The sequence below is a fragment of the Pempheris klunzingeri genome, chromosome 9 (assembly GCF_042242105.1).
Source record: "Pempheris klunzingeri isolate RE-2024b chromosome 9, fPemKlu1.hap1, whole genome shotgun sequence".
In the NCBI taxonomy this organism is placed as follows: Eukaryota; Metazoa; Chordata; class Actinopteri; order Acropomatiformes; family Pempheridae; genus Pempheris; species Pempheris klunzingeri.
In genome coordinates, this window is record NC_092020.1 from 1,399,020 (window position 1) to 1,422,544 (window position 23,525).

At 41.4% G+C, this 23,525-nt stretch overlaps 1 protein-coding gene across 1 annotated transcript; it reads left to right on the forward strand.

Annotated features, from left to right (window-relative positions):
* Positions 1-31: 31 nt before the first annotated feature.
* abcb7 (ATP-binding cassette, sub-family B (MDR/TAP), member 7) lies at positions 32-22,607 on the forward strand. The gene is made up of 16 exons (XM_070837316.1): positions 32-218; positions 1,775-1,858; positions 1,942-2,019; positions 3,126-3,245; positions 7,040-7,172; positions 9,024-9,292; positions 9,969-10,057; positions 10,235-10,322; positions 12,743-12,917; positions 13,484-13,641; positions 16,392-16,555; positions 16,688-16,817; positions 17,293-17,464; positions 18,744-18,847; positions 19,577-19,684; positions 21,098-22,607. The coding sequence occupies exons 1-16, from the start codon at positions 69-71 to the stop codon at positions 21,314-21,316; spliced, it is 2,241 nt and encodes a 746-aa protein (XP_070693417.1). The 5' UTR covers positions 32-68; the 3' UTR covers positions 21,317-22,607.
* Positions 22,608-23,525: the final 918 nt, after the last annotated feature.

Sequence of the window (23,525 nt, forward strand, 5' to 3'; positions counted from 1 at the left end):
ACAGCGGTGGACTTAACCGGATGTGACGTCACCGGCGTGTTGACTAACCGCCGTTCTCCTTCAGCAACATGGCGCCGATGTTGGCACCGCTGAAATGCGGCTTTCAATTTCAAAAACGAAAACTGGCGCTTCTCCTTCGACAGACGAGCTCATATCACATTTGGAATAACAGTCGCAGTGAAAACAGGACGGAGCATAAACGCCAAAGTTCGTATGTGGTGAGTCAGGAGTCTGCTGGCTGGAGAGGACACAGTGTTTTTGGTGGACAGTCACCACGGAAGGGCAGAGATAACTTTGTCTTTCTAACTAACTTTCAGAGAAGTTTTATTACATAGTTTGGTCAGTGTTTCTGCTTTATTTACAAGAGTGTCTAAATGTCATTAAATGATGAAATGACGATAATGAAAGTAAACCAGCCGGGTAATATGGCGTTAAACGACAGCTAGCTAACTGGCTGACTTAATGTTAACGTTACTATCAAGTAGTTATGTGCTTTAATATTAGCGTCATTGGACACCAAGGTGACTTGTTACAAAGGGCTCAGCTCTTTGTCCCATTACAGCACACTTCTCAGTGTCTGCTCAACATTAAAAACCACTATCCGCTAATGCTAATGCTAATGCTAATGCTAATGCTACATCCTGTCAGTGGTCTCAGTCACGTGTGTGTGAGAGACAGTGAACGTTAGATAAGGCAGCTGCTGTTTGTCCCACCCCACAGTCCTAACCTAACAGCTGATAAAACTGTCATCACGTGTGAACAGTTTGTTATTGATTATTTGGCAACATTATTTTTCATCATCAACTCAGCTGCCAGTTTATTTTCTGGCTAAGACAGATGCAATCTAATGCAACAGCCCTGCACTAATCCTGCCACCATGAATAATGGTTATAATGTTCACTGGTTAAATTAGGTGTTGATTTACTTTCACGGTCATTTTGAAGGCTCTAGTTTTTACTTGTTGTGTTATGTTGTGTTGTGTTTCATGAATATCAATGAGACTGATGCATTAGTTTAGCTAGGTGTGCGTAAAGAACCTGGCTACTGGCTGTATTTTATTTAGAGGATGAAAGTAATCCTCATTAAAAGTTAGACATTTAGTCCAGTTTGAGTTTTGTTATGATGTTAACTTAACAAACAAATCACACATTTACAATTAGTCTATAATTTGTATGACAGTAAATACATATGTAAAATGACTTTCTCAAAACAAAATGTACTTTTCTCAAAAGCCTTGTTTATACAATATTTGTTTGCATATTGTGCAAGGACAGCAGAGATAAGAGGATGGCTGGCACTGATATAGTGTGCACAGCTAGAAATATGTAGTAATGGCCCACTCATATCACCAATATAGATGTGTACTTTTGTACTTTTGTGAGTCTTAATATAGGTATAGGTGCATCACAGGGAAAGTTTAATCCCAGTATGCCTATCTCCCACAATATCCTGCATTTTAAGCACTCCTTCAAACAGTGACCGTGCTAAAATTGAGTCTTTGCTCACAGGCTCTCAGTAGGTGATGCAAATCAAACTATGCCTGTCACAAGCTCACAGAGGTTTTTAACTTGTATTTGCATTGTTTCATGATTTTTGATGAGAAAATGTCTAGAGCTCTACTGTTTGAATTAAGATTAAATGTGTTTGTAGTTTATTTAACTTTTTTGTGGAAGTTTGATTTATTTTTTACTGGGGTTTCTATATTCTATCTTTAAACACCCTTAAAAATGAACCCGCAGGAATTAGAAACATCAGTACCTCTCATATTTTTCAGCTGAGTTCTCTTCCACACCTACGAACGTCCACATGGAGTACAAGCAGGAGCGAAAACAGTCGGCGGATTTTGGAGGCAGCAAAGGTATGTTTGTTTGAGAAATAATCATGAGTCAGTGTCTGTTATCAAAATCAAACGGAGAATAACAGAGTGTGATGTTGCCTCAGCATTTGCAGGTTACAGACAAAAGAACGTGCTGGCACGGAAATGCAGGAGGAAGGCTAAACGCAGATCCAAAAAATGTTGTGAGTACAGTAGCTTCTTTCACTCTTTAGTCTTTGAATTTTTTTGTGATGCTATTTTTTAGGACCAGTTCGCATATGTACAATAAACACAGAGCACATGTGGGAGTCACTTTTGTACCAATGGAGTCATATAAGATTTCTGAGGCTAATGCATATTTTGACATATTTTAATAAAAAAAGATACTGGTTTGAAATACATCACCATTTCTCCCTTTATACTCTTTCTACAATTCTATACAAAAATATTACTTACTCACATGGCTGTGTGATAATTGTCTAAGTGGTGGGGCTTAAGAGACTTTTGTACCAAATCTTGTTTCTCTTTTTGTTAAGTATATACAGTTTTCTACAGTACATAGAATTTAGTGTGTAAACAGTCATTACTGGTGTCCTCTATGTTGCTCCGCAGTATTAAGGAATAACAAAAAACTGAAATGAAGTTAGCCTAGCAGACTTTTATTATACATTAACTGGTCTCCTCCACATATGGTACAGAGGCTTCAGTAGTGCATTCAACTGTTAATGTCAATCCTCTCTTCGTCAAGTATTGGTTGATTGTATTTGATTAAAGGCAGGTGTTGGGCACCATTTCAGTGCAATTTGCTGCCATACAGTGCTGCCACCATATTGACTGGATTAGAGGAATTACTGCATATTCTTTGGCCTGCAGAGAGTCCCTGTGGCAGGTGTGTGGTAGAGCGTAGGTAAACAGCCACATTGGCACCAGCGCACTTTCAAATTCAGCTGGGATGACAGCCCAGGTGTCTCCTAGAACTTGTAGTGTCAGTCTGGATCCCCAGGTCCACCTGGAGACTCTGTTGTTGTACTGCTTCCCGGTCTCCCAAGGGACTCCCACTGACATTTGATGTTCCATGTGTCTGCCCAGAGAGCCATCTTTAGGTTACTATGATTGTCACACTGAAATCTAAATGCAAGTAGTTGCCAATATTGGCAAACACAAGATAGGTTAGCAAGATAACATTGTGGTGTAGTATAGTAAATACCATTTTTCCAGAGAGACCTATATCTTACAGGAGAGACTCATTTCTCAAAATAAGGGCACTGTGGTCTAAGAAGAGCCTTTGCTTTTGTTTTCGTCTCTGCAGCTGAAAGAGGTGAATTCATCCCAGATCCTGTCTGCTATGCTGTCCTACGTGTGGCCAAAGGACAGACCAGACCTGAGGGCCCGCGTGGCCGTCTCTCTGGGCCTGCTCGCTGCAGCCAAGGTAGGTTTGCAGACAAAGTCATGGATATGAAATTAGGGTTCTTTCCTTTTTACTTTGTTTTTTGTCATGTAAAGTTTGGTTGACTGTTTCATCGGTGGTAAGCAGTGGTTTTTATGCATAACCCGGAACTGAAAATATTTTTATTTCTAGTCCAACCACTTAAAATTAAAGATGGAACATGGAAGAGGCTGTTCCTGTTTTCATATTTATCCTTGGTGACACTTGTGCTTTCTGCTTTGTTGAGTTTTTCCAATGTAAAGTTTAAACTTTCTAACACTAGCTGTTCTCGCTGATTACATTAGGACCCACTTTCTTTCAGATATATCTTGGTTAAGCTGAAAAACTGAAGCAAAATGCTTTTACAAAATAAACTCAATTAAAAGCTCATTGTTTCACAGGGTCGGCATAAATTATCTTCAGTCCTCTTTATTAAAAGTACATCATAATATTTGAATAGTGTTTAATCAGTAATATTTCAATATTAAAAATGATAAGATGAGAGAAAATCAGCAAATACTGTATCTCACAACATAATCAGAGTACTGCTGTGACGAAGTGACTAAACATAAAGAAAAAAGGAAAAGATACTGACAAAAATGCTGGTATCGTCCTTTGAAAGTGAAAGGAACAACTATTGCTCACACCTGTGTCTATCCCACTGACAATGCTCCTGATACTTTTGACAGTGTTCCAGGTAAAAAAAAAAAAAAGAAGTTCAACGTGATTGTAGACGATGCTGTAATCAGCGTACTTGATGCCATGCTGGCCATCACAGCTTTGTAACTTAAATAACATCTTCAGTCCTCACACATCATCCATACCCACAGTTTTAGTCCTTCTTGCATATTTTAATTAATCCCATTTTGCAATGAAGTACAAAAGTGATGCATGTGGTAAAACAGTATAGAAATATTTTCTAATTTATTATTTACCATTAGGGTAGTAAATAAACAATACCCTCAATCCTGATAATGATAATAAAATCATGTAAGTGGATGCTGAGATCCAGAGCCTCTTTCTCTGCCGGGCCTTGCAGTGAAAAGCAGCTTTACCTTTTCACAGTGAAAGAGAGAAGTGACAATCCAAGGTGGCTGCTAAGAGCAATTAAACCCACAAGATTATTAAGTGGCAGAAGTTCATACTGTCTCTGTTTGAGCAGGCATAGCAAGTTTCCTTCAGCGTTAGCTCATGTTTTAAGAGAAGGCGTCAGCATCTCTCTGGTTTACCTAAAGCCTGTTTCATGGAAAAATGGTGCACCGCTAGCTTAGGCTTAGTGCACTTTTTTGCAGTTATGCTGTTTTAGACTGATATCATTTGAATATTTCATTGTCTGCAATATATATTTGCATAAAGAATAGTGGACGGTACATTTTTGGTATCCACCAGTCATACTAGGACATAAATCATGCATTTAGTGTTTCATCATTTGCATAAAGGTTGCCTCTAATTTCAACACCTTTATGTTATTTCTAAGCATGAAATTTTAAACACTGACCTTCCCGAATGAGTAGGAAATAAATCTTGCTGTCAATTTATTCAGGCAGGTTAGGATTCGTGATCACTATTCATAAAAGGGAAAAAGATGCTAGTGTTTCTAGCTAATGAGAAACCAGCAGGGTTGAACATCTCCTAAATTTGTTGTCATTCATTATGTTTACATGCACAAAATATTTTAGTTTTTGAAAACACAATATTCAAGTTTTTCACATATATTCCACTAATAGTACTGTTTTACATGCAGCCGTGACATCTGTCATATATGTCCTATGGAATAAGGGCAAAACCGCAATATTGTGTGCATGTGAACATAATTTCAAAATGTTTAAATGTTCTTTCCAACCAGAAATATGGAATTTTCTTTTGGGCAGCATCTCTACCCGAGCCTTGCAAACTGTTGGCTAGTTGATTTGTTTACAAGGCACAGAGCTCACCATAAACAGGCAAGAGGCTATGGTTAAAAACCCCAGCGGAGACACATGTTCTGAATGCGCTGTGTTCATGTCCAAAGACAGCTCCTTAAACCTGATTAATATTGGCATTTCCCACGTCTTAATCGTAAAATGCTACATTTGGAATAAGGCCTAATTCAGAGTTCTTTGTTGTTGTTGTCTTGGCGTAAGACTCTGTCAAAGCACAGTGTAGAGGGATTTTAGGAAAGTCCACAGCCAAAACACCAAATCATAATTTGTTACAATGATTATAATCAGAAATACTTCCTTGCTAAATCAAATAACCTCTCTGCTTTGACCTCCCTTTGCTCAACCAACATGAGGGCTCACCAGAGGTTGTTACACTGTGTTAAACAAAAAACAGTGAGCATTTAAAACAGATACCAGCTTTTAAAATAATTAATTGCAAGCATCAATCAGTGCCCGATGTATTTCATCTTCCTTTGTTGATGGTCTCTAATTTACACCCTGGAAAACAATCACAAATTCACAGCTCCTAAATAAGCATGTACTGCTGCTGCTCAGCATGGCAGTGTATGTGCTAAGGAGAAGAGAACACACACATACAATCCAATCTTCTCCTATTTTCCTGCTTGGCTGGAGTTAGTCTCCATTTCTCCAGTTTGTCTGTTTGAACTGAAACCACCAGCAGTGTAGAGGCAATTTTTAAATCAACTGAATAATTATGTGGTTACAGTGCATCACACCTCTGCATTGCGCAACATCAGTGACATTTTCATTTAAAGTAACTGATTATATAGAAGCTCCTGTTTTTGTTGGCCTCAAATGAAGCCCTCTCTGTCTGTGTGCAAGTGTGCGTACGTCCTACTATAAGCTTAAGCTAATTCTCAATAGCCTGAAGCCTCTTCGCCTCTACTTGACACCATATCTCCATTATGAGATGACATATCGCCAGGTACAGATTGACATGGTGTTGATTTAATCTCCAGTTGGCAGTTAATGGATTGAAAGAGCACATTCAACCTTATCATGTACCTTTGGTAAAACTGAGGTTTTGGTCCTGTGATAATAGGCTCAGGTTATTTTTGTGTCATGTTCTGTTGTCTTGGTAGCAAAGATATTGTTTTTCCTTTAAGGACCCAGAGGACTTCTGTTGTCCGAGCATAATACCCACGTGTATAAAGCAAGAACCCCAGAGGTGTAATTTTTGCAGTATAAATGGTGCATTATTAGGTGCCCTTTTTGTATAAGCAGAGGTGAGATGGGCTGATTTTCTTTTTCACTCTGTTTTTATATAATCATTGTTAATATTGTTTTATCAGCATCGTATCATGCAGATTTTGCCAGGAGTAAAGTTAAAAAAAAAAAAAAGCCCTCCCGTGTGTTAAGGGTTGAGAGGTTCAAATGAAATGGATTTCAAATGAAAATGCTCAGCGGTGTGCTGCTGTGTTCTCTGGCTGTCCTAATGCGCAGCGGACCGCCTAGCCTGAGTCACACAGCTGTCCCTGTGCTTTTAATTAGCCCTAATAACCATTTCAATTCCATTAGCAAGAAGCACCAGCCACCTCACCAGCATCAGCACAGCCAGTCGAGAAGAAAAGCACAGGCACTCTCATACTGCGGACATACATACTGTACATACATATTCTTTAATGCACATGAATGGAAATTGTTAGATTTTCCACCTCACAATAGTGGAAATCCATCTTTCTAAGCACGTGGGGTGCACATACATAAGTGGAGAGGCACTACAGAGGAATAGAAAAATGGCACTGGACTACATTGAGCATATGTCTTTCTAATAGGCTATTTGAAACTGTTTCCTCTCCTTTTTTTTTTCTCACCCTCTCTGAATGTCTCTTCCCTCCCTCTCTGCCTTCCCAGATCACCAATGTGACGGTGCCCTTCATGTTTAAGTATGCAGTGGACGAGCTTAACCAGATGTCGGGACACATGCTGAACCTGAATGACGCGCCAAGCACTGTGGCTACCATGGCAACGGCCGTGCTGATTGGCTGTGAGTCCCAGACTTGTATTGCACTGGCAGGTGCCGCGCTCATCAGAGGGGACCGTGGGACTGCCTATTATCTACAGGCTGACCTTTCCCAACACATTCGTATCAATGCCACTCCGCAACCTCTCCCTCACATTATTTACATTATGTTCTCCGTTCTGCGTCTGAGTTCACTGCTATCAATCCAGACAGCCCTCTCTTGAGCTCAGAGGGCTTTTCTGTATGATACCTGTGTGCCCCCAAAACAACCAGGGCTGGGAACATTTCTAAAGCAGTTGGGAAGAATTTGCTAATCTCCTTTTGAAAGTGGTTGGATGTTTTTTAGTGCCATGCAAAGGCCAGGGATATCTCTTTCACTTCATTTCTTTAGAGCACCCTTTTTTCTTCTTTTTGTCCAAATGGGCCCTATGAATACAAGAGGGGTCAGAGGCGACATGTAGCATGACTGTGAAGTTAGGATATTTTTTGCCAAGCTGCTGATGAAAAGCAAAAAATAACTAATATAATATTGAGAACCTGACACCCACTACAAGTCACTCTGGCCTTGAGTGAGATCAGCTTGGATGCAGTGTACACTCAGCCCTGCAGCCACTTATTTTAATGAGCCCACTTAGGTCTCGCGCTCTAATGCTGCTTGTTGAATAATTGGAGCACATGAACAGGACAGGACAAATTAAGATTACGAGGAAGAATGAAGGGGATCTGCTTAAAAAATGGAATTGCATTTTTTGTTCCCTCTTTGTGACACTCAGGTAAGGTACTTGGAGCCTATGGTGACGAGTGTAATTTGGCTGAAAGGGTTGCACAGTGCTCATCCTACCTTGTCAGATGTGGACACATTGTTCATTAGATGAGCATTCCTATTTAACGCCACATTACAGCCCCATGAAGACCAGCAGACAGAGCGATTATTACCCTGGCTTTGGTCTCAGCAGACAAGTCATGTATTCACACAACTCAGTGAGATCGGCACAGGAAGGCCACGTGTCATTCAAACGCAGACTAATATTAATTTGTGACAGTCATGCTAGCCATCTGCTTGTATAACACTTCATGATAAGTGTAAGGGATCACATAATTGACTGTCTTGGAATTAGATTTTAGCGATTTTATTGAAATCAAACTCTTACAGAACTGCTTCAGGTACCTTCCTTAAAAAAATTTGAAAAATATGCAACACTAGACAACAATGCCTTAAAGAAAGGCCATGTCGCTTGCATCCACCCTCATCTTACAGATCAGCCAGAGAAAGTCTAGACTCAGTCAGTCTTGAAATTACGCCTGTTCATGGAGTCACATCTTTCCATGACACTCTTATTAAAACCACCTCCCCCTCTTCTAGTATTCCGCTCACACATGAGGCTCGCTTGCTGCCATGCACACACACACACGCACACACACGCTGAACACACTTGTGTACACTCAGATACCCTCCCTTCCCTCAGTCTGCAGTGTGCTGGCCTGCCACGGTAGTGAGGCTTCAGACAGCATCCTGCTTTGTAATTACAGAGGCTCGGGGAGGATGCTGCTGTAGCACTGCAGTGCTTGCAGACCAGAGATGATGTGGAAAAACCTGCCCTGCCACTTCATACAAGCTTTCACTTTAGAGCAGTTGACATGACTCAACCCTGTCTAGTCTCAACTGTCTCAGTACAGTATTACATCTTCCGAGACAGGAAAGGCAGAGGTCAGATTCTTGTTTTGATGCCTCACATCACTTTAGAGCTACATAACAATGCTCAGTCTTTAGGATGGGGGATATATTCTCACTTCATAGCACCCAGCCTAGCTGTTTGAACCTCCCTGCTTTTCACAGCAGGTGTGCTAAACTCTCCGTCTCCTCCGCTATCCCAGATGGTGTGTCACGGGCTTGTGCAGCCTTCTTCAACGAGCTGAGGAACACTGTGTTCGGCAAGGTGGCCCAGAGCTCCATCCGACGCATTGCCAAGAACGTCTTCCTCCATTTGCACAATCTGGATCTGGGTTTCCATCTCAGCCGCCAGACAGGAGCACTGTCCAAGGCCATCGACCGCGGCACACGGGGCATCTCGTTTGTCCTCAGTGCACTCGTTTTCAATCTAGGGCCAACAGTCTTTGAGATGGCCCTCGTCAGCGGCATTTTGGTGAGTCTCACGCACACAGATGCTAGCAGTGGTAATGATAAGCTTCAACGTTATTGTAGGATACTACCAGATACATTGCTTGAAATTTTCTGGCTTTTATTTCTTGTTGCTGTTAATGTTTCAGTCCTTAATGTTAGCTCAGTTAGCTTCCATCACCTTGACACTCTTCACAGCAGATTGTCCGGAAATTAATTTCGGGGATATTGTCTCATTTACATTCTAAATGGAATATGAATCCCCATGAACTTTTGGTGGCAACACAGAGTCCATTAGTGTCACTGATGAATCCCAAAGCTTTGTAGCAGCTTAATGTCCTCCTGTAAAGTATGCCCCTAACAGATGCCCCCCTCCTTGGCCACCACTGAAAGAGCGGCTCGTCTACTGCTTCGTTCTATTATTCCGCTCTGGACCATAATGTCAGCTTGCCTGTAATGAGAGCAGACTCCATTGCCCAAATAGCTAAAGCATTAGCACGATTAGTTCTTGTAGTTTCCCCTCCATTTGTAACACTCAATTTCATAGTGGAATGGTCAAAAACAGTACATTCTCAAAATGCCTTGTGACGCCAACGTTGGGGTCCATTGGTCTGTGGTTTCGCTTGACTTTTTATCACAAAGCTGCTGAGAGACAGCATGTAAAAGATCCTTTGTTTTGACTGTGCTTTTCTCTTCTGCAGTATTACAAATGTGGTGGACAGTTTGCAGCTATGTCCTTGGGTACCTTGTCAGCCTACACCATCTTCACCATTCTCCTCACTCAGTGGAGGTAACACAAGGATGTTTGTACTTGTCCTGTGTCTCTCTGAAGTTCAAATGCTTGCTTTATTGCTTATTGAAAAGGACTCTGTAAATAGTTCCGTGGCTCTCTATGCTGATGTTCTTTCGCAAGCTGAACGATGTACTGAAAGTGCTTACATGATTTTGCATGTTTCTCTGCACACAGGACTCGTTTCCGGATTGAAATGAACAAAGCAGACAATGAAGCCGGGAACGCAGCTATCGACTCCCTTCTTAACTATGAGACTGTTAAGGTGGGATCCAAACCTCTGCACACACGTACAGGCATATACGCACCTACCGCACACCCCTCTGTCAGCTACTTCTTATCCTCACGCCTCCTCCCTTCATCAATCCTCCCCTTTTATCTCCTCCATTCTAGTCTTTCATGTGTTTACTTAAGCCAGGTGCATTGATGTGAACATATTTACTCTTCTGTAGTAATAGTGTTTTACTGGCATGATTGCCACCGTCAGACTTTGCCTTCTAATCAAAGAAAAGCTCAATCTCTCTTTGTCTCTCTCTCTCTGACTCAACACTCTCTCACACACACGACACATGACAAAATCCATGTCAATGAGTACAAGTTAAACTCTAAAGTCAAGAGTGAGAGGAGTTGAGTTTATGGCTGTCAAACTCTACTACAGGTTTTCTTAAAGGTTATCTTAAAAAGTTATTATCAGGCAGAGTCACATCAAAGTAAGCTCAGAGACCCAAGTTGGGATGTAATCATGGAAACTTTTTTTATGCAGTGATTTAGTATTTGGTGAGAGATTCATTAGCCATAATACAACTTAAGTTATCGTCAATACACAATAAGGTTGTCTATAAATATTCTTCTTTTTCCCAAACAAGGATGAACTTCATTGCTAGTAAAATGATTGCTTGTTTTGTTTGACCAACAGTCTAAATTCTTAAGATATTCAGTTTACCATCATAAAAGACAGAGAAAAGCAGCAAATCCTCACAATTCATAAGATGGAACTAGAGAATGGTTGGTATATTTGCTCAAAAAATGACTTTGAAGACTTGAAGAGCATTAGAAATAGTTGTCAGTTTATTTTCTTTCGATCAATAATCTTTTCAGCTCTATATTGACCCATTTTCACACAGATTTCTCTGGTTTTTACTGCTCTCATTCTCTGTCCTGCTCTTCTTATATTTCTGTCTGCCGTTTTTGTAAATGTCGTTCCACTTGCTACAAACAATGAGACATTTATCACTGGACACACAGGACTATTTTCTTGGTTTAGTCAATGACCCAAATTGTGACTCAGTTATAGTTTTGGACTAGACGCTGCCACTGGAGGCGTTAATTTTGCAGAGGGCCATGGTGGTTTGTGGGTGATTGTGCTGTCACAGATACCTGACAGATGTGATGTGGATTTGATGTAAACATTGCCTTGTACTTTTTCTCATTGACATGGATGTCTTGAATCTTCAGTTTTTGCTGTTTTAAGCCTCCTTCTAGGTAACCTCATTGTACAGAGCACCCATACAAACATAATCACCATCCAGTTTTGAGTGCTTTGTTGGCTGTTCTAGATATATTTTGGTACCCATGTTATTTTCTTTGCTGTATTATTTTGCGTCCTGTTTTTCTTAACGTTTTGTTCTGTGTTATTTTGTGTCATCTGTGCCAATGCGGCCGGATTTAGCATCACTCTGAGCTGTGAGTATGCATATGTAATTAGATCTCCGCCCACTCAGAAATCCGTTCCACTTTCACAAAGGGCTGGATGAGAACCTGAACATGGTGCCTTGCAGTGCCTCTGTTTGTCCTCCATGTGCTACTTTCTTCTCAATCTCTCTCTGATTTCTTGCACTTCCCTATATGCAAATCAGTGGCAAGTCGGTAGCAGCACACCATCACCGCCGTTAGCTAGAGAAGCAAATCGCCCACTTAACCAGAGCAGAGGAACAATAGTGCAAACTAAACAAACAGCAATATTAGGTAATTGGCAGCAGAGTTGAGGAGGGTTGTTGTTATGATCGTGCTGTAATTTTATGTGCTTGTAGCTGATTCATGAGGCCTTTTTTTCCTCTAAGTGATAACTGTATGTCTTAATCAAAATTGGTGCTGCTTGTGTGGTGTAACACTTTAGAGCTATCTGTGCTCTGTTGGAAGGTGTCTGTGGAAGCTGCTGCAGATGTAGATACAGAGGCTGGCAACAGTGCCAATGATGAATACACTGCAGCAATTCCTGTTTAACTTGCAAGAGATGATTAGGCTTTCCTTATGATTATTATTGCCTCATGTTTTCCAAACAGTTTTTTTTATGCCATAATCATTATGCCAAATCTTCGTATCTAAGCAGGCTCTGGATTCTGTTTCATCGCCATCCACATACTTTAAGATTAGTAGGGAGATGGAGATGAAGATACAGAGACATGAAAAAGTGCTTTGGAGGCCAACTGAGACCCAGACTACGCCAAGAGCGGTCACTGAGAACAAATGTAGCCTTGAGGCAGGCTGCACCAAAGTGTCTCTCTGCCCGACGCTGCACTCCATGCTTCCTTAACCTTTAACCTTAACCATATTTTTTCTCTCCCCCCCCCTCTCTCTCTCTCTCTCAACTTACACTTTGTTTCCTTTTGTGAATCCTTTTGCCGCCTCTGTGCCATGTGCCCCCTTCTCTCCTCCCTCTCTTTGTGTCTCTCATCTCGGCTGCAGTACTTCAACAATGAGAAGTATGAAGCTGAAAGGTATGATGGATTCCTAAAGATTTACGAGGCATCCTCTTTGAAAACCACGTCCTCGCTTGCCTTCCTCAACTTCGGCCAGAGTGCCATCTTCAGCATGGGCCTCACAGGCATGATGCTGCTGGCCAGCAAGGGCATAGCTGCAGGTCAGTAACGTAGGAGTTTTGGGTGGTGGTGGTGTGTTAGTGTATGCATGAGGTGGGAAGATCCAACTTGCTCTTAATACTTTTAAACCATGACAAAATGTGATAGTATCCAGTTGTAAAGGTGCAAAATTTCTGTCGCCTGACCTGAATTTACCTCTTCATGCCAATGATCTGCATCCACAGCACAATGGAAAATAAAAAAATGTGCATTTAGAAATAAGAAAGCCTAAAAAAATCACCTCAAAATAAAATCAAATGGACAGATGAAAATGACAAGTAAAACCCTGACTGAACTGGATAATAGAAACTAAATGAGAACAAAGCACAGCAAGCATGAAAAAGTGGCATGAATAGGAAATAAAACAGCCTTGATGCAGAAAATGAAATCACAGTGGGTGGAGATAGATTCAGACTGTAGCATGCTTTGTCTGCTTTCACAACTTGAAAGAAGAAATGGTCTGAGTGTTATTTTTTTTTTTCTAGATCCTGCATTCAGAGATACATATTTGATACAATAGAGCTGGATTATGTGCATCTCTTTAAGTTCTCCTGTTGCTGTCGTGTAGGTACGATGACTGTGGGAGACCTGGTGATGGTGAACGGCCTGCTCTTCCAGCTCTCCCTCCCTCTCAACTTCCTGGGCACAGTGTACAGAGAGACCAGACAGGCCCTAATAGACATGAACACTCTTTTCACGCTGCTCAGCGTCGACACCAAGATCAAGGTAACTTGTCGCCTTGACATGCACTCTTCCACATTGTTGCAGTAGATAGAAAATTGTTTTGCGTGTTTCTTTTTTTACATTTCCTCTTCCTTTAACAAGAGAGAACAGTAGAGATGAACTTTTACTTAATAGAAAGTGAATATAGAATTCAGTATGAAATCTGAAAGCAAAAGTAATCCCAAAAACGTAATAACACTTTTTACCAAGACCTTTTCTCCAACAACAGCACATGATGTATAATTGCAGCAATAACGTGGTAAAAGATTTTAACACAGGACTGAATCATTCTTGGTCGCATGACATATCTAACCCATTTATATTTCCTCTAAAAAATGATAGGTTGTAGTCAAACATAGTAATTACGTGCTTCATGTAACTCAGGTGCTTCCTCATCTGTTTCCACTTGGAGAGCATGACAGTACTTGCTGCATTAGTGTGATTCGTATCAGGATATTTTGAGAAATTGCAGCAAAACTGTGATTGGTGATTTGCTGAGAGCCTTTATTAACCAGCATTTTAATTGATGCGCCCTCCATTTTGACTGGTTTTGTAGTGTGTAAAAGGGCATTTTCAGTAGGCCAGTTTCTTTGTCTTCATTGATTTCAGAGGTTTTTCAAATAAAAGAAAACACAAGCTTGTTTTATTTGTGTAGCTTTTTGTTTTGTGTTCCACAGGGTTAGGATTTGATAAAGCTGATCAACCCTACTGTGGTGATATATGAGAGGGTTTTTGTTGCTGTTGTTTGTGCAGATCATGTGCTCCGACAGTGATCGTGACAACAGGTGTGCATCATGAGGTCCTCTAAATAGTGAGCACAGCGCTCACTATTTAGAGGACCTCATGATGCACACCTGTTTTCAAGTTGTTGAAGGAAGGGTGAAGCTCCTGTGGTTCAATTTGCTTCTGGTTCACTCAAATTTTTGTCAATAAAAGTGTCATTTTGGTGCACAGACTCTTGCCCAAAGCGCTTTGCTCCTCAACATCCACTTTAAGTTGCCAGTAATGATTATTTTCAGTATTTATCCATCTACAAAGTATTTTCTTAGTTTCTGGTTTAAAAATAGTGAAAATGCAAATTATAATTTGCTGGACCCAAGGTGACATGTTCAGAATTATGCGGCAGTCCATAACCCAAATCTATCGAATTTACTATTATTTATTGCATTGAACATCAAACCTCTTACATTTGAAAAGCCAACAATGTTTTGGCAGTTTTGCTTGAAAAATAACAAATTTAGTACTAAATACTATTTTATAGTCACTGTGAACTATTCCAAGATTATTCAAATATTGGCTTTGATTTTTTTTGAAAATCATGACCCATCTGTAACAATTATCAAAATAGTTGTTGATGAGTAAATCTGTCAATGGATTAATCGACTAATCGTTTCAGCTCTAGTGCCAGCTAACCATATGTTTGTGAATTCATTTTACAAACAATCAGAAATACAAAGTCATATTCAAAACTAGATCCTGTTATTTACCAGAACGAGCAGGATTTGTCGTTTGCGGTTTATTAAAATTCAGAGCTGGCGGTCCGTCCCTGGCTCAACGTCACCACATGCATAGATGCTTGCACCTGGTTGTTAGGTTTTTATGAAGTCCCGCCCTCACACTCTGCATGCTGTGATTGGCTGGGGGCTACACACCCGCTAGCCAAAGGTTGACGTCCAGAGACGTCCTGAACAATATGAATATGAAAATGCCGACAGAGGGCATTGTCACTGCAACACTTCTAGTGGGTCATAAGTCGTGATTGAGAAGGATTATTTATTGTATGAGTCTGCACATCGTTTTTTAGGAAAATCCTGCTCATTCTGCCTTAAACCAAAACTGTTCAGATTTTAGACATGCAAGTCCTCTGTTTCTTTAGTGTCATAGCTACTAATTGTTTCTGGAGACATTTCATTGCATTTATCTTTTTTTTTATTTTTACACAAGACGACAGCCCATCTTGTGAAGATTTAAGTGCAAATGTGCGTCTGCTGCCTCACTATATGATGAATGCCATTCCTGTCTCCAGCCTGTAATTACAGTAGGAGAAATGAATCTGTCCAGTTATTTTTCACTCATCAGTAATACTCCTCTCTCCATTGTGATTCCCCCGTGGAATGGCACTGCCCAGCAGGCCATTACTGTCTGAATGATTTTTTATTTATTTTTTTATTTTTTTTTTTGAGCAACACATTGGTCTATTATGTAGATGTAAAATTATTTAAAACTCCCCCTTATTTGAAACTGCATCACAAAATAAACAATAAATGATTTTGGCTTTCCCATGTTGGGGAGGTGTGTTAAATTATCATCTGTTTATTCTAATGGACTGCGAGTTATTTGTATTAATTGGCTGATGTGGATTGTGGGTGATTATGTTGCTGGTAGTATAGAAACAGGCTTTTACTCTCAGGGTAAGGACAGCGTTTTATTCACTGCTGACCTTGGCTGCATCTCAGCACTGTGGCTCAGCTCAGTATGTACCGAAAGTTTTCACGCCTATTGATCCTTCAGTCACCATGAAGGGCAGCGTGTGAAGATTGAGAGAGTCTTTTGAAATGACCTCTCGAATTTGCTGTGAATGTCTCTGCTTTATGCAGTCCATGTTGGCTGTGTGCACCAGCATTATCCCTCTTTACAAGGTGTTGGAGTAACGTTGCATCATGCTGGGCCTCCTCTGCCAGTGGCTGTTCTGTATCCGTCTCCCCTCTCTCTCCCTGTGCCGACTGTCTCAACCCTCTGATGGTTTTCTCTAGGAGAAGGATCTTGCCCCACCATTAACCATCGCACCACAGGAGGCCACCATCCGCTTCGAGGATGTCTATTTTGAATATCTGGAGGGCCAGAAAGTCTTAAACGGGGTGTCCTTCGAAGTGCCTGCTGGGAAGAAGGTGGCTATAGTCGGTGGCAGCGGGTCAGGGTAGGTCACCTTCCACCTTCTCATCTCATTTGTATGTGCAGACAGTCTTATCATCAGATATCATCAGTAGACTGTGGGGGTGCAGCTCACAGACAGAATGATGCTGACGATTGGTTCCACGTCTGGTTGCAGGAAGAGCACCATTGTGCGGCTGCTGTTCCGCTTCTATGAACCCCAGCGGGGGAACATCTACATAGCAGGGCAGAATCTCCGAAACATCAGCCTCGACAGCCTGAGGAAGTCTTTGGGGGTCGTACCGCAGGTCTGAGGCACACCAACACATGATAATATACAAAAACAAACAATGAAAAACAGTACAGTACAGAACAGTACAGAAAAACACCACACACCACATTGTTCTTTACTATTTGGAGCTTCTAAACCATAAATGAAAAGTACAAGTGTCTAAATAGGACTTTCATAGCAAATGTTATGTATTAGGTAGCTAATATTGATAGATAGACACAACAAGGGGGCAGCATAGAACAGTGTAACATTAATGGATAACAGCAGCAGCAGCAGTAGAAATAAGCTGAATTCAGTCAGGTTTTTACTGCAGTGAGCTCAGATGCTGATCTGAACAGATGGTATATGAATAGTATTTTTGTCATTTGCCTTCTTTCTCTTTCTCCCTCCTACCCTTGTCTAAATATCTGCAGTCCTCTGTTTCCATCTCTGCTGCAATAAAAAATATTCTCTGAAGCCTCATTTTCTTCCACTAACTGTGTTGTTGTCAGGATGCCGTTCTGTTCCACAACACCATCTTCTACAACCTGCAATACGGAAACATCAACGCTAAACCGGAGGAGGTGTACCAAGTGGCGCGTCTAGCAGGCATCCATGATGCGATCCTCAAGATGCCCCATGGCTATGACACCCAGGTTGGGGAGCGGGGCCTCAAGCTGTCAGGTTTGCAGCAACATTATGACTACTGTTTAAATATGGTCTCCTCTGCAGAAGCAAGTAAAAGAGCTGTTCCATTTATGTACATATCTACACAGAACATGCAGTATAGTATTCTAGTATGAGTTGTGATGATTTTCATTATTGATAAATCTTGTTTAAAATTCATCATTTAGTCTATAAAACATAAAGTGGTGAAAATGCCTCAATAAAATGTTTTGATATTTGTAAGTTTTGTACAGCTCAAGATTTGAGGGTACTTTGAGGCAATTTCTATACCATTACTGGAAGAAATGAAACAGTACAAAGAGCCTAAATCGTGGGCACACCTTTCTGATTGTCGTCCATCTGCTGCTAAGAATGTATATTGCATGGTAGTTGCCATGTTTTATGCTTTGACTGAAGGGATGTGACAAAGAGCAAAATGCTGTGAGGAATATTTCTTATTTATGCATAACTATGGCAGCTGAAAATGACTTTTAACACTTTTCTTTTTAGCTGTTGTCTTGGGAAAATAACTAAACTTAAGTTAATTATTAAAATTGTCCTTGTTTTGTGAGATTTGATATGCGAGTTGATCCTTAGCTGCACCATTGTTGTTTTGTTGTCCTCCTCTATTTAGTGTATGAACTTGTTTAATGGCATGCTGCCGTATTTGATCTGCAGTGATAGCATAAGACTGTGTACTATTTGGCTCCTAGCATCACTCTGCAACTCATTTAGCCCACGTAAACACACAGTGTGTGAGCACTTTCACTCAACATTCAAGATGCAATTACTGGCAGCACAGATTTCTTTATGTGGAGTGACTGAGTGAGTGAGAGAACGGACAAAATAAAGACATGACTAACTTCTCATTAATTTTACTGCTGCTGTACGTGACAGCTGCCAGTGAGTTTGTCAGAGGAAGGGGGGGGGGGGCAGTCTGGGCTGTAAGGTTCCTAACTTCCGTTTTTGCTGTTTTCCACCGCCAGCAATATTTATATCTGCTGTATGCCGCTTGCTTTCAAGAGGCCACACACAGCTCACATGTAATAACAGCCGAATCAGACACAGTGGGAGAAATCTTTGCATCCTGCTGATTTTTCTTCTCAATTAAATGAAAGTCTGTTTTACCAGTCAGAAGCCCGTAGCATTGGTATTGTGTGAGCGTTGGCCCTCCGTTTGAGGTAATTATCTGATGAGAAGGGCCAGAGAGAGACCCGCTGTATCCACACATATTTCAAACCTTTTGGCTTTAGCTTGATTTGCCTTCATTTTTTTGACATCTGTTGTTTTGTTCCAGGAGGGGAGAAGCAGCGTGTCGCCATCGCCCGTGCAATACTGAAGAATCCACCCATCCTCCTGTATGACGAAGCAACATCCTCCCTCGACTCTATCACAGAAGAGGTGGGCCTGGCAGCGCATGAACACATACACAGACACAGGCATGGGCACACGACACACCCAGAAATGCCCACTCTGCTGCACGTACAGGTTGACACCTCACTGCGCCTGCGTACAAATTTAGCAGAACAAACACCCACTCAGTCACCTGCTGAAGGTACACAATAATTCAACTCACTCCTGCGTCACATACCTGCTGCGACATACACCCCCCCTCTCGACACACACACACACACACACACACACACACACACACACACCCACACCCCACCCCCATGTTCTCCCTTGCCACCTGCCACTGTTTTCTCCTACTTAATCTCCAGCTCAGCTTAAACCCCACAGTCTTTGTAAATGTTACATTTAATGAGAAAGTTCAGCATGCCCTCTCTGAACCTCAGGAAAAAGAGTGGGGCAGTAGATGTGGCTGATAATTGAGATTTTCTGTTGCTTCTCATCATGTTTGTGTCTTTGAATTATCATATTTAAACATTGGAAAGAAAAACCATATGAAGGTGGCTGCTGCTGAGCAACATTCTGTTGACTTAGTTTCTCCTCCAAATCAAAGTTTGGGAGTACATTTCATATATATCCTGTCATTCATGCACTTTTGCTCTCATAGTTTTTACCGACCACTATTATTGCAAATCTGAGAAGTATTGTCTTTTGGTTTAGGGGATACTCTTGTGAAGCTCGACAGGCTGATTTAAATTATTTGTCTTTGGGTGCTTCCAGAATATCCTGAGCTCAATGAAGGAGATGGTGAAGGACAGGACATCAGTGTTCATCGCCCACAGGCTTTCCACAATCGTAGACGCAGACGAGATTATAGTGCTGAGTGAGGTAAGAACTCATCCACTTATTATTTTACGTGATCTTGCACCTTCCCTGATTAACATTTCCAGTGGTAATGTCAGGTTCGTAAAAAGCAAATAATGTGACGGTTCAGAGTTTTCCGAGTGTAAACATGCGCCATGTTAATTGCCAGTCCAATTAGACGATTTTGCATTGAAGGGAAGGATGATGACCTGCACTCTGCGTGACCTTCAGTGCACTGTCTCTACCAGCAACAAGAATTTAGCAAAGAGCCTCAGCTTTTGTCACTCCATTTATTTTGAGTTAGCTTTCGACAAAGTACGTGATGAAAACATGCTTTGTTTAGCTTTTCTCATTAACTTCAACAACAACAGCGACACTGTTGGTAGAATTGAATGTATTATTTTCTCCATAAGGGCTCATTAAAGCAGTCAGACTCGAATGGCTGTTTTGGTCAGATGGCGTGTCTTGTTTGTCTCTGTGACTAATAATGTATGGGCCAGCTTCCCAGACACTGATGAGGCCTCGTCCAGGACTAAACACGTCTTTCACTGGAGATTGCCGTTCACGTTCTTGTGTTTAAGTCAGGCTGAAGGTGCCATGGAGACATTGAGAATGTTTCAAAAAAATGTGGAGACAACGAGTCTTTCAGGTGCATTGTTATTGTAATGTGGATTAGAGAAATATGTGAAGAGAGAAATGCTGCGGCACACAATGGTTTGGGCTTGAGAGACTGTAAAGCGCAAAAAGACAGAGTGAAGTCGGTTATTATCTGGAAAGTAAGAGTTAATATGAAATGTAACACAGATGAAGTGACATTTTGCACCAGTGCTGGAGTCAGATAGGATAAAATGAGAAGAGGTCCCTTTGAACCGCGGCGAGTGAGCATGTGTCGTTCCATGTTTCCAGAGTCAGATGGCAGGGATCAGAGGGTCGTGGCGAGGAGGCATGTTTGCGTGTGATGTCGCCATGGCGTTTGCCGGTGTCACCAGCAGAGGACTGCCTGGGGTGCTCATTAAAATAACGAGCGGAAGCAGTCACGTGCTCATCTTGGGTGCACTAAAGATGATGCCAACACCTCTGCATGCTCATGGGAGGTGGGGGAAGGGGGTGCCTTCATTTGTGTTTGACTGTGTGGGAGTGGTGTGTGTTTGTTGCGTGTGGATGTGCATGTGTGTCTGCGAGTCCGTGTTTTTGCGAGAGACATTGCAACAGTTGTTGGGGAGGCGGCAGGGATTCTAGGGGGGGAGCTGATTCTCTGCAGAGAGTGTGGTCAGTGTTGTGTGGTCATGAAGAGATGCTAACTATAGGACTCTGTGTTCATGGCCTCTTCACTTTAACTCCATGTGTGCTGCAGTCGTTTTTGGTTTCTAGGTTAGGATTCATATGTTTCTTTGTTCTTTGATTCCCTGCTCTTTTTTTCTTTTTTCTTTTTGTCAGGGTAAAATAGCCGAGCGAGGCGACCACCACACCCTCCTCAATACACCAGGCAGCTTATACGGGGACCTGTGGAACACCCAGAACAACAAAATTCTCAACAGCAGCAGAGGCTCGACCCAGCCGCCAGTTGAGCGCCTGTCCCAGAAGGAGGAGGAGAGGAAGAAATTGCAGGAGGAGATCCTCAACAGTGTCAAGGGCTGTGGGAACTGCTCCTGTTGAGAGGAGCTTCCACCTCTATGTCTCTTCATCCCTCACAGATGGCCCATGCTGGAATCTGCTGGAGTCTGTGCAGTATTGGGGAAGGGAGCGGGGTAGGGGTATATCCCCGCTACCTACGCCCACTCCAGCCATCCCCCGCCCTCGTGACTATCCCTCCTCCTCCCGGTGTGAATAAAGGCCAGTGCTCGCCAAAGTGAAGGAGGAGGAGCAGAACAGGGAGCAAGTGTGTTTAGCACTGGCTGGTGTCCAGAGATAGAGCTTCTATGCCAGTTGCCTCAGCTGAAGCCAAGCATAAGAGACCTTGTATATCACATACGTGTGCGCAAGACATCTGTTAGTCAACATGGTTGCCCCCCCCCCCCCCCCCCTCCTCATTTTTGACATCAGGTTTCTTGACATCTTCCATTGCACTGGAAACAGATGAGAGTACACGTAATGACTTACATATGCCTTGATGTTGACACAAAATTTATATTGATTCAATTTTTTAAATTATGTTCAATAACTAAACCTATAGTTTGCTTTTTTTATATTAAGAATGTGCACATATTACAATGTATTTTTCCATTGGGTGATCACAGTTAAAATACAGAAATACAAAGATTGTTTTGCAGAATGACACTTAAATGGGATCCAGTGATAATGCACACTGGCCTCGACATCATTTTCAATGCATATTGTGAAAATATCACATTTGGCAGATAATCGAGGCTTCTAGACAAATCACTGCACAATATGGATGCTTGGACTGATGAACACACAAAACAGCTCCCCAGTGAGTCAGCAGTACGTCACAGTCACATTCATGTAAATGTAACACTCTGAGAATGACAAGAAGCAACTCTTATAAATCATGAATGATTTTCACCACAATTGGAGCCACATTACGAGGCAACGACTTGTAAGCCTCCCCTGGGAACATTTTACAGTCCTATCATTTAGCCTTGATCGACGGGCCTCTTCTATTCAAAAGTTATTCATAGAGTTTTAACAATGCTAAGACAGCTTTTTGGATTGTATGATCAGAATATAGACTTCTTCCTGAAGGTTACATGTAAATGTTAATATTTAAAAAACTGACAGTACATGTTTGTCCTCCTTTTCTGAGGGCTGTTTGGCTGTGATGTGCACCTTTTTTGTAGGATCCTGGGTATTGTATCTATAAATTAAAGATGATTAGTCGGGTGTCTTGTATACACACAACGTACAGTCCGTTGTATTCTGGCCTATGTTGACTGTGTGAGTACACTGCAGACAGATTAATAAATGTTGGCTTTTGTCTAATTAATAAGGCCTTGCAGTTGTTCTGAATAGGCTTGAGTGATGACAGTTTTTGAGTTTTAAAGGTGGTTGTTGGTGTATTTTGTCATTTTTGGATGGAGCCAGGCTGGCTGCTTTTACTCTTTCTGTTAAAATAAGCTAATCCTGACTGCTGCCTCATAATTGCTGCACAGATGTGACGGTGGAATAGGTAGTCTCATCTAGCCGTACACCAGAAAGCACATAAAATGTTGACATTGTTTTCTTTTAAAGGGCCACAAGTCAAACATTAGGAAAGGACACTTTCATGTATTGAATTCACTGAATTAACCAAAAGCAGACATTTATTTTTGGCTCTTTTATTATTATTATTATTATTTTTTTTTTATATATATATAAAGTGTCTTGATCGAATCTCCAGATTTTTCTTCTTATAACACAATGTATATTGATACATCCATAAAACGAGATAGAATATTTTTCATTTACAATACAGTATATCTTAAAGCTAGTATTATATTTTATGTTAAGATCTGATATTGCTTCCAAATGCAGACAATGTTCAACACCTTACCTTTCCTCAATACATGAAATACATCAAAGTTGGTATGAAATGTGTTTTCACTGATTCATAGTTGTATTGAATTAACCTGTGTGTCCAATGAGAGGAATCAAAGAAATGATTTTAGATTGTTTTAGACAGATTATTGCTGTGTCTTCCCTTGAATCCTAACACATTCGCCTTGTGTTCATTGTCTAGTGGACAGAATGACAGTAGATCCCCCTCAAGCACCCCTGCAGCTCCCTGGATCCTCCTCGGGGACCCGATACATTAGACGGCACTCTCTGTGAAGCCTTTCGGCAGGGTTATAATTGAAACCGACAATAACAAAAACATTCACATAGCGTGACAGACCAAGCCCTGCTGCGCTGAATGGTGAAGCCTCCA

Excerpts from the sequence above, each read along its gene's own strand:
- abcb7 (XM_070837316.1), top strand. The coding sequence starts at position 69 with ATGGCGCCGATGTTGGCACCGCTGAAATGCGGCTTTCAATTTCAAAAA. Across the intron at positions 12,918-13,483 it reads CAGCAAGGGCATAGCTGCAG|GTACGATGACTGTGGGAGAC; the intron begins GTCAGTAACGTA and ends GCTGTCGTGTAG. Across the intron at positions 16,556-16,687 it reads GTCGGTGGCAGCGGGTCAGG|GAAGAGCACCATTGTGCGGC; the intron begins GTAGGTCACCTT and ends GTCTGGTTGCAG.